The sequence below is a fragment of the Argopecten irradians genome, chromosome 4 (assembly GCF_041381155.1).
Source record: "Argopecten irradians isolate NY chromosome 4, Ai_NY, whole genome shotgun sequence".
NCBI lineage: Eukaryota > Metazoa > Mollusca > Bivalvia > Pectinida > Pectinidae > Argopecten > Argopecten irradians.
In genome coordinates, this window is record NC_091137.1 from 36,306,662 (window position 1) to 36,318,807 (window position 12,146).

A 12,146-nucleotide genomic window follows, 5' to 3' on the forward strand; every position below is an offset into this window, starting at 1 on the left:
TGTACTTCAAAATACTAGAATAATGAAAATAAACAACGTAACATACAAACGTTGTGAAAACATTATATGAAAACATTCGGCGGACGTCGTCAAAAAACGTTCCCCAAACTTTCATTTGCAACCTTTTTGCAACCTAAATGCAACGTTGCGATCGGACCTAATAACAAGAGGCCCATGGGCCTTAACGGTCATCTGACTCATGGCACAAAACAACAAAGTCACAGTATAAAGTAGTGGTTAACAATTAATATAAACAATACAAGGAACTCCTTAGTTGAATGTGTAAGTTTCTGAAATAGGTAAATGTCATTTGTTGAACAAACTTGGTAGCCCTTCATCCATATATGGTTGTAACCCATTCAAGGATTAATATATGGAGTCAGATTTTAAAGCCAAATTTCAGCAAAGCTCCCATTTTTTTTTTTTACCTCCGCCGTACTATCCCCATGGGTCTTAGCTCGGTCCTTTATAAAATATTATTGTCCTCACTTAAAGTTCCCCCTTCTGAATCAATTAAAACCCATATAGACCAATTTTCATTGAGATATCGGAGATTGAACCCGAACACAGGAAGTGGGCCAGCGGCCATCTTCGAATACCAAAATATTATCGAAAATGTTTGCATGTTATTCAGCACCAATTAAAACCCCTATAGACCAATTTTCATTGAGATCGGAGACTGAACCCGAACACAGGAAGTGGGCCAGCAGCCATCTTGGAATACCAAAATATTTACGAAAATGTTTGCATGTTGTTCGGCATCAATTAAAACCCCTATAGACCAATTTTCATTGAGATCAGAGACTGAAACCTTAAAACAGGAAGTGGGCCAGCAGCCATCTTGGAATACCAAAATATTTACAAAAATGTTTGAATGTTGTTCCGCATCATTTAAAACCCCTATAGACCAATTTTCATTGAGATCGGAGACCGAAACCTGAAAACAGGAAGTTGGCCAGCTAAAATTAAGAAAATTTGCCCTTTTGGGCCCCACCCCTCAGCTCCTAGGGGTCGGACCAGACTCATTTATATAACATATGATTGTCCTTCCCCAATAATGTTTCACACCAAATATGGATGAAATCCATCCAAGGATGAAGGAGGAGTAGGATTTTAAAGCTAAATTTAAGAAAATTTGCCCTTTTGGGGCCCCAACCCCTCAGCCCCTAGGGGTCGGACCTATCTCATATATATAAAATATGATTGTCCTTCCCCAATGATGTTTCACACTAAATATGGATGAAATCCATCCAAGGATGAAGGAGGAGTAGGATTTTAAAGCTAAATTTAAGAAAATTTCCCCATTTGGGGCCCCACCCCTCAGCCCCTAGGAGTCAGACCAGGCTCATTTATATAAAATATGATTGTCCTTCCCGAATGATGTTTCACACCAAATATGGATGAAATCAATCCAAGGATGAAGGAGGAGTAGGATTTTAAAGCTTAAATTAAGAAAATTTGCCCTTTTGGGGCCCCACCCCTCAGCCCCTAGGGGTCGGACCTATCTCATATATATAAAATATGATTGGCCTTCCCCAATGATGTTTCACACTAAATATGGATGAAATCCATCCAAGGATGAAGGAGGAGTAGGATTTTAAAGCTAAATTTAAGAAAATTTCCCCATTTGGGGCCCCACCCCTCAGCCCCTAGGAATCAGACAAGGCTCATTTATATAAGATATGATTGTCCTTCCCCAATGATGTTTAACACCAAATATATATGAAATCCATCCGAGGATGAAGGAGAAGTAGGATTTTAAAGCTAAAATTAAGAAAATTTGTCCTTTTGGGGCCCACCCCTCAGCCCCTAGGGGTCGGACCAGGCTCATTTATATAAAATATGATTGTCCTTTCCGAATGATGTTTCACACCAAATATGGATGAAATCAATCCAAGGATGAAGGAGGAATAGGATTTTTAAGCTTAAATTAAGAAAATTTGCCCTTTTGGGGCCCCACCCCTCAGCCCCTAGGGGTCGGACCTATCTCATATATATAAAATATGATTGGCCTTCCCCAATGATGTTTCACACTAAATATGGATGAAATCCATCCAAGGATGAAGGAGGAGTAGGATTTTAAAGCTAAAATTAAAAAACTTGCCCTTTTGTGCCCCACCCCTCAGCCCTAAGGGGTCGGACCTATCTCATATATATGAAATATGATTGGCCTTCCCCAATGATGTTTCACACTAAATATGGATGAAATTCATCCAAGGATGAAGGAGTAGTAGGATTTTAAAGCTAAAATTAAGAAAATTTGCCCTTTCGGGGCCCCGCCCCTCTGACCCTAGGGGTCGAACCATGCTCTTTTATATAAAATATGATTGTCATTCCCCAATGATGTTTCACACCAAATATGGATGAAATCATCCCAAGGATGAAGGAGGAGTAGGATTTTAAAGCGTAAAATAAGAAAATATGATTGTCCTTCCCCAATGATGTTTCAAACAAATTATGGATGAAATCCATCAAAGGATGAAGGAGGAGTAGGCTTTTGTATAAATAGTCTTACGCACGACGCACGGCGGACGGCGCACGGCGCACGGCGCACGACGACGGACAAAACACGATGACAATAGGTCACCCTGACCTTCGGTCAGATGACCTAAAAACGTCATCCGGATGTTGTGTGCCCACTGGGATGGGATGTCGCTCCACATAGTGAACAGCATGGTTGGTCGTGATCTACGCAGTATAGCTTGGTCACCTCCTCGGAGTGTGCGTTACACATTTCATGCGACGAAAGGATCTTCAAGTCACGGAGAACATCACATAAACTGACTAGTCAATGTTTTCGAGAGGCCTTCATCGCCCTGTGTACTTTTGAACACTCGTCACAATAGGCCTCCGAACACCGCACGCACCATTGCGTAGCTTGCATGTCTTTATCCATTTCATTACAAGCATCACATCCTTTCTTCTCTTTCTCTATCATAGATTTGTCTATCAACGTAACAATTATGTGATTGTTCGAAAATACACCTGCCCATTCAGTTTGGTTATTTACGGTTGCATTGTTAGGTAGGTGTGTCTCAGCACGACAAACTGGACACATAAATACCATTTTTTGTTGATAATGACGCCGCTCTGATTTCACTTGCGATTCTATCCATCCTTGTAGACAAAGTTCACAAAATGTATGAAGACAAGGTAAATATTTCGTTTTGGTAAATGTCTGAAGACAAATTGAACACACTGTTAAGTCCTCTGGGTCACTGACTGTCGCCATGATTCTGATATTTCTTCCTCCTTCTTATGCATGAACAACTGTTACCACCCAAATATGACCAATGTTTACTTTAAAGAATTATGTCACGTGATTCTTTAACAATGTTTAAAATCCTATGAGAGTTAATTCTCTAAAATAATCATAAAATAGATAAATAACAAAACAAAACACTTTTATTCAAATATTTAGCATGTATACGGTATATGAAGTCCTGGTTTAATGGGACATTTAATCATAAACAAGTTTACAACTTATGTAAATACCTCTCAATAACCTTGATGGTGTTATATTTAAAAAAGGAAGTTAAAATATTTGGCCGTTACAAAGCCGAACTTTCATCTTTGTTATTTAACTCTAAAGCAAAAGATATACTAAAGGTGTAATATGTATATAGAGGCAAGTGAGATATATCAGTAATGAATTTCATATGAAAGTTTCATATCTTAGGACAGACTATTTTTAGTAGAAAGCATTTACCTACTATAACTCATGTACAAAAAGTTCAGTGGACCTGTATCGCTCGCCTAGATATTGCAATTATTTTACCAAAAGAGGAAAGATATGTTCAAAGAATTTATTTTTATTTATTTTTTCTCGTAAAAAGGACGTAATTCATCATGGTAATTGATGCAAAATAATTTAGACCAAACAAACTTTGAGAGAAAATTGGCCCTTTTTTTCAAGGATAAACTTTCAAAACATTCAAATAGATCATTTATATTTCCAATAATGGGCCCAACCCCTCCTGCCTCATTAGGATCAGAGTAGTTTTTATGCAAAATGCATTCACATTCTTCCTAAGATGGTTATGACCTTTTGTTAAAATCCATGGGCCATAAAAATCAAACAAAGAAACCATTTCCCCCATTTTGCCCTGGCACTGTGGCCTCTAGGGCGGGAGTTCAGAGTCATCATTTATGCAAGATCTGATTCCTTTCCCAAAAAAGGATATATCTGATAGAATTATGTGTGAATCCATCAACTATTTTATTGCTAATAGCGATTTAAAGGACTTCCGATTTCCTCTATCGGATGATTCCGTCACTCCGGTCCCAGGGGAAGTGGAGGTGGGGTGATTTATAATTCATAATTTATAATATCCTTTCCATCCATGAAAAGTTCTGTCTATATTGGGGAAGGTTAACTAAAAGTTTTCTATTCTAGGTATATGTCAAAGCTTCTAATTCATCGAAAAATCTATTTCCAGTGGAAAATATAATAATGATAAACATATCATCATTACAGAAATGTATTGTACTTGCACGACTTCTGTGGTTATCGACGAATCCTAAGACAATTTCATATATGAATATGATCTAAATGTAAAATATACCTGGTACATGTATCTCCCCCCGTAAACACGTATACATTGTAGCTACCTGTAGGACTTATCCCCCTCCGCCGATTAAACCACGATTTTCATCCCTTTGAAATGTAACAACTCGAAGTTTATTGGTAAAAATGGTATTATATCAGTATTTTATCATAAAATCGTAAAATCGTAAAATTTTCTGCAGTCACAATCCATATTGACTACATTTAGAAGTAAATGGAGCCATTTTAAAAACACAATCTAGCAATTAGTCTGTTGTTATAACGTTGATAGATTTCCGTTGGTAAGTTGTGTCCAGGTTAGGCCTATATGCTGACTATATTTATAAATTAAGATGATCGAACTCCTCCCATTACTGCTTGTTCGTATAGGTGAACTACAGATGAAAATAATAAATTAACTAAGACACTTGTATAATACAGACTATAATTACACATCCTTTAGTGTTTGTACTTATTATTATAGAATTTAGACGTGGCGGGAACACTAAAATTACAACACAATTCAAATTGCTGGCCGTAATATTGTGTTTATTGATGAAAAATTGATATTATAAAATGAATGGTCAAACAATCTTAAAACTTCAACACAGTCATTGTCCATACGCAGAACAATTACAAGTATCCAGAGGCTCAACATTTTATTGTGAATTTCTGAATAGTGTCTTGGCCAGACAATAAAATACCAAGCTTCTACTGATATAGTATTACGTAATTCATTGTCCCCATAGTTCAAGTTTAACATTTTCGACAAGGCCAAAGATATTCCTTTTTTGCATATTTCAGAGTTAGGTCCATTGCTTATTCATTGCGGGTTTACCAATGCTGGTTTGGCATTAAGCTTGAAAATAGCGGTTGGTGACGGATACTGAAAAGGTTATACATGTTTATATAAGTATACCTTTAAAGTAGAGTAAAAAATATTTTGAAATGTATTTAAATGATGTAATGGAGAGCTGGCGTGGAGATCAAGATTTAATTTTAACTAGATTGTATCTATGTTTTCATTGTTCAAAAATATCATATTTTCAATCAAATACAATTTATAATAATTATCATTTAATCTAACACCCCTAACGTTGTAAACACACTGTGATACTGAGTACATTACAGTACAGACAGACCATCATTATAAGCCTTGTCGTCACACGATCCCACTTTCCTAAATCACATCAGTATAAGCTGATATATCCATACTAACGAAATATCGTTAATATATATAACCATTTTAAACACTATTAATTATACAAGGTTGTCGTAGCATGTTTGTTTAACCATCTGTTAACAACGAATTATACAATTTGTTTCCACAAATACAAAAATGTACAAACGATAATGCCATCTAGGTTATAACAATATCTGATTAGATTAAGAAAATAAATTAAATCAAATCATTTCAAGACCAATTTAACTAAGTTATTTTATCTAATTAAGAACTGCAATCAACACTCACAATTCATTGAGCAAATCATTCGGAATACATATATATATATATACACAAGAGCACTTTGAGAACAATGAACAATTTGTATTTCATTTTTCGGCAGCAAGTTGAAACCTATGATGCTGAGGATTAATATGTTGAAAAATCGAATACAAACTCGGAAATAGGAATTTGTCATGAAAATCTAATACTGTAAATGCAATAGCAGAATATCGCAGAACAAATATCTAATTTACAAGTATTTAGTCATCTGATTCACTCGAGGAATCATCGTTTACTCTGGAATAAGATGACACAGACATGGACATATACCATAAGGATATTGGTCAGACATGGACATATATGGATTAAAAATAAAAGTTTTAGGTGGCTCCAGTTTTAGTGGTGGCTCATAGATATGACCAGTGTTATATGGCCCATAAATAGTACCAGTGTAAGATGGCCTAAAGATAGGACCAGTGTTAGATGGCCCATAGATAGTACCAGTGTCAGATGGCCCATAGGTAGTACCAGTGTAAGATGGCCTAAAGATAGGACCAGTGTAAGATGGCCTATAGATAGGACCAGTGTTAAATGGCCCATAGTTAGGATCAGTGTTAGATGGCCCATAGATAGGACCAGTGTTAGATGACACAGGGATAGGACCAGTGTTAGATGACACAGGGATAGGACCAGTGTTAGCTTGCCTATAGATAGGACCAGTGTTAGATGAAACAGGGATAGGACCAGTGTTAGATGACACAGGGATAGGAGCAGTGTTAGATGACACAGGGATAGGACCAGTGTTAGCTGGCCTATAGATAGGACCAGTGTTAGATGGCCCATAGATAGGACCAGTGTTAGATGACACAGGGATAGGACCAGTGTTAGATGACACAGGGATAGGACCAGTGTTAGATGACACAGGAATAGGACCAGTGTTAGATGACACAGGGATAGGACCAGTGTTAGATGACACAGGGATAGGACCAGTGTTAGCTGGCCTATAGATAGGACCAGTGTTAGATGAAACATGGATAGGACCAGTGTTAGATGGCCCAGATATAGGACCAGTGTTAGTTGGCATATTAAAAGGACCAGTGTTAGTTGGCATATTAAAAGGACCAGAGTTAGATGGCCCGGAGATAAGGCCATATGGACTAGGGAGAGCACCAGTATGATATAATCCAGAGATAGGACCAGAATAAGATTGGCCAGAGTTAGGATCAACTTCATGAGATGGCCCAGATTTGTTTAAAGCGCTGACATTGCCGAAAGAAGAGACACTATTTAATTTTTCAATATCTGGCGAAAAAGAACATGTGATATGTTGCAGTGTTATTTTAGACATTTCAGTTTCGATGAATGCCTCACTGTCTTTAAATTTTTCCTCTGTTCTCTTTACTTGAAGAAATAATTCGGTGTCTGCACTGTGATCTCGAGATTTTTCAAGGATTTGTCTCGAATTCTTAATCGTCTCTTTTTGTAAAGTGCATTTTTCAGCTGCGGTATTCAGTTCGCTCACTGCACGCGCATGCACGCCAGAAAGCTCTTCCATGAAACCTCTGCGCAAAACATTCGTATTAGCAATAATAGAATCGGCCAGTTCATTCGCAGACCTCTCGATGTCCTCCTTTTCCCTGTCTAAATTCGCCAAGTTCTCCTGAAGCATATTTGAGGTTTTTTCTATTTCTTTTTCGCTTTTATCTAGGTTCCACAACAAATCAGAAAATTCCTGTTTGTTTTTAACATCCTTTGCTGCTTCGGAAAGTTCCAGAACATTGTCACACTTCCTGTGTGATGTAGCTCCACAAAGTGAACAGCATGGTTGGTCGTGATCTACGCAGAATAGCTTGATCACCTCCTCCGAGTGTACGTTACACATTTCATCCGACGAAAGGATTTTCAAGTCACGGAGAACATCACATAAACTGACTAGTCTATGTTTCCTAGAGGCCTTCATCGCCCTGTGTACTGTTGAACACTCGCCACAATAGGCCTCCGAACACTGCACGCACCATTGCGTAGCTGGCATGTCTTTATCCATTTCATTACAAACATCACATGCTTTCTTCTCTTTCTCTATCATAGATTTGTCTATCAACGTAATAATTATGTAATTGTTCGGAAATATACTTGCCCATTCCGCTTTGTTATTTACGGTTGCATTGTTCGGTAGGTGTGTCTCAGCACGACAAACTGGACACATGAATACCATTTTTTGTGGATAAAGGCACCACTCCGATTTCACTTGCGATTCTATCCATCCTTGTAGACAAAGTTCACAAAATGTATGGAGACAAGGTAAATATTTCGGTTTTGTAAATGTCTGAAGACAAATTGAACACACTGTTAAGTCCTCTGGGTCACTGACTGTCGCCATGATTCTGATATTACTTCCCTCTACATATGCATGAACAACCGTAGACACCCAAAATGACTAATGTTACGTTAAAGAATTAAGTCACGTGATTGTTTACCAATGTTTAAAATTTTGTGAGAGTAAACTACCGTTACATGGCCATACATGACCGTTTACAAAGCCGAAGTTTCGTCGCTGTTATTTATCACTATCGCACAACATACACCTAAGATGTGGTATGTATAAATATCATGCTGTAATATGCCAGCTGCATATAAGGCATTCAAATAAGTATTTCTTTACATATCAACGATTAACTTCGCTTTTGCGTTTTGAGACTATCCTCGCACATATACCTAAGACAAAACTCTTAAATCAATATACTAGTATTGATCGATATAAAAAATGGTATTCTGAGAAAAAGAACAGTAACAGGTAAGATATATCAGTAATGTATGGTTTAATGACATACTGGGAAGACAACTCTATTTGATACTATTTACGTAAGTTAATATAAACGTTATACGTCTATACGTTAAATGAATTCAGAGCAGGAAGTTCAAATGTTATAAGTAAAGTTCATAAAATAGGACAAACTATTTTTAGTAGAAAACATTTAGTACAATAAAAAAGGTCCATGGGCCTGTATCACCGTTCATCTTGATATAACAATGCTTATTGCAAAAAAAAATTCAAAAAGATTTTCAAAGAATTTACATTTATTGCTTAGAACTCAAGTTTTATCGAGAAAAAACTAATCTTTTTATCGCAATGACGTCACGAATTGTATTGCATGGATAGCCATGTAATATAGCCTCAGCCAACATGAGAATACTGAATGAGAAAAACTAGTATTACACCCAACCCATAGGTATAAGAAAAAAAAGCATTTTTCTCACATATCCTATGATTTATGAATTTTTCCTGCAAGTATTGTTTTTCTACTTCTGGGTTCGGTCTTTAAGGTCATTTTATAGCATGAAATGTCATTTAACCATTTTGATGACACAATATACCTTTCTTACCAAGTATCTTATCACTTTTGCAGTAAGCACAAACATGTGTATCATAAAGAGATTTATAGCCATGGACAGTCCAATGCTACACAAGAAGTTTTAACTGAGAACAACTCATTTTCTAATGCGATGCATGTCTCTTGTTTATCATGGTTTTGAAGTGTTTAATTTTTTTATTTTTTATTTTTGCCTTAACCATTCTCCCAATGATTGACAAAACTTGCAATCATCTGAAATAAAAAAAAAAACACAAAAAAAAAAAATTCTTAACACAAAAACTTAATTTCAGAATCGTAACACAAAAACTTAATTTCAGAATCGTAACATTTCAATTTAATCGTTTCAGATATGTTTTCAAGGTAGCCATCATACAAATGGAGCTTCACAAGTCCAGCATCTCAACGTGCGATTTGTGCAGAAAAACTTGCAACAGACCAAAATACCTTTCATGCCTTCACACCTTCTGTGAAATCTGCCTGCATAATTGGATTGTCTCAGAAGTGAAAGAACCAGCCAGCAAATTGCCCTTCAAATGTCCCTCTTGTGATATAGATACAGATCCTCCAGTTGGCTGGACAATCAACAATGTGTCACAATGGGCTAGTCTTTATCCCGATGATCATTTGATGCAATCGTGCATTGACCGCGAAGAGATACGAAATGGAACTAAAAGTTGTAATATATGTAAGGTGAGTTCTGTTATTTCGAAAGCCAATTATTGGTGTAGGCATTGTAGCGAAGGATATTGCGATTCCTGCGAAGCCGTACATACAGCAATGAAGATTTCCAAAAACCACGAAATTGTTCCTGTGAATCAAGCCTTATATGATCACTCGCGAAACACCCCGAATGAACCATGTAGTAAACATCCAGAAGAGGACATCCGGTTGTTTTGTGCTGATCACGATAAACCATGTTGTGCACTTTGTTCCATGGTAGATCATCGCCGTTGTAAAAACGTGATTAATCTACAGGAAGCAGCAACGAATTCAAAGTCTAAACAAGAACTGACAAAAGAAACAAACAGACTTAAGAGATATTTCAATGAAACTCATGACGTGGAATTCAAAGTCAGCCAAATAACCAAGGAGCTTACGCAAGAGCGGTTACATTTAAAAGATACAGCTGAAGGATTTGTTGATAGAATATGTCATCGAATGCGGGACCTTCTTCGAGATTATAATACCAAGTTGGATAAAACTCACGCAAATGCAGTGGCAGAATTGGCTCTGGCCAGAGAGGATGCTATGAAAGAGCAGAGGTTCTTAAGAAACGCATTAAATCGTTTCGAATGCACATCAATTTCAGAAGAACAAGGATTCCTCTGTTTGAAAAGAACTATAGCGAAGCACAAGAATGTGACTAAAATAATGAACATTTCAGAACAGATGTGTGACAAAACTTTGAAACATTCGGAACCACCAGATGTGCAGGAGTTATTGTGTAAATGCCTAAGTGTTGTCAGCCTAGGTGACGTAACTATAGAGGACAGGGAGGTTCCACATTCGACGTCACGAACATTACACGATGTGAACAAATGGTTTATCGACAGCCAGACGACCAAACCGGTACAGAATATAGCTTGCTTCTATTCGGAAAACTGTATTATCATTGCCGGTTTTGAAGACAAAAAGATCTATTCATACGACTCCAAGGGATTGCAGACGTCAGCTATAGATGTACCACATAGACCATTTGCAGTAGCCGTCATCGGATCAAGCATCATCGCCACCTTTCCGGAAGTGAACACTGTTTCTGTGTTCAACTTGAAACCGCGTGACCAGATCGGAAGATGCAAACTAAGTTACAACCTTCAAAACACATGTTATGGAATATCTGCAGTTCCAGATCACATTGACAGCACGGCTGTTGTAGTGTGTGATAACATGCTCGTGATCGTCGACGCTGAATTGGGTACAGAAACAGATAAAATACTTCTACACGACAACGGATACCGCCAAGTGATCGTCGACAAGAGTTTTCGGGCTTTCGTCACCAACTCGAACAATCATCGAGTTGTGTGTGTTAACCTTGCAACAGGTCTGCGCCTGTTTACATTTACCGACTACTCTACCCTGAAGTACCCATGTGGTATTTCACTGGATCCTTTAGGAAACGTGTATGTGGTAGGAACTCTCAGCAAGAATATAGTGAAACTTACCACTGATGGGAAGTACGAGGACATTGTGTTATCTCTGAGTAATGGACTGTACCATCCTCATGACGTGGCGTTCAAGAGAGACAGCTTTGATTTTATTGTTACAAATGATGTTGATGTTCGTTTATTTACATTCAAATGAGATTTCAATGCTAGTTGTCCAGACAACAGACAATAGCGATAGAATTTCTGGATTTGCTTGTGAGGTATTTCTTGTGCCGATTCAGATTTCAGACAAATATTGTTTCCTTAGGTATTGGTCAGGCACATATGTAAACGGTATGAAATTATCGAAGACCACATTAAATTAAAATCACCCATCCATGACTGTTTCCGTAATATAGTACAGTTTGATAACAGCCGTTGGTTTACGAAATAATGTCGAACTAAGTCTGTTTTTAAAATCTACAGTCGGCATTGATACTAAATAATTACTTTTCTATATGGTCGAATCGGATGTCGTTATATTTTCTTTCTTTTTTGACGGGTCAAAAACTATTTCAAGTATGAAAGACTAAACAGGTGAACCATCTATCTTCAAACGCAAATGATGATCCAATATACATGTAAATTTATATAAACCGGCGTTAACACTTCCTGGCATATACATGTATTTACTTCTA

The 12,146-nt window shown here is 37.3% G+C and overlaps 2 protein-coding genes across 4 annotated transcripts in view; one reads left to right on the forward strand and one right to left on the reverse strand.

Annotated features, from left to right (window-relative positions):
* The window catches only part of LOC138321495 (E3 ubiquitin-protein ligase Midline-1-like), a 28,042-nt gene extending 19,672 nt beyond the window's left edge, over positions 1–8,370 (reverse strand). The window contains exon 1 of the mRNA XM_069265225.1: positions 7,138–8,370. Coding sequence (XP_069121326.1) covers positions 7,138–8,370 — 1,233 coding nt within the window. The remainder of the gene's footprint in view (positions 1–7,137) is intronic.
* On the forward strand, positions 3,036–11,693 carry LOC138321494 (transcription intermediary factor 1-alpha-like). 3 transcript variants are annotated; one of them, XM_069265223.1, is made up of 2 exons: positions 3,036–3,153; positions 9,712–11,693. In XM_069265223.1, the coding sequence occupies exons 1-2, from the start codon at positions 3,143–3,145 to the stop codon at positions 11,663–11,665; spliced, it is 1,965 nt and encodes a 654-aa protein (XP_069121324.1). In that variant the 5' UTR covers positions 3,036–3,142; the 3' UTR covers positions 11,666–11,693. The 3 variants fall into 3 exon arrangements, with proteins under 3 accessions (XP_069121324.1, XP_069121323.1, XP_069121325.1); XM_069265222.1 differs by lacking the exon at positions 3,036–3,153 and adding an exon at positions 8,155–8,291; XM_069265224.1 differs by lacking the exon at positions 3,036–3,153 and adding an exon at positions 8,455–8,585.
* The last annotated feature ends 453 nt before the right edge of the window (positions 11,694–12,146 follow it).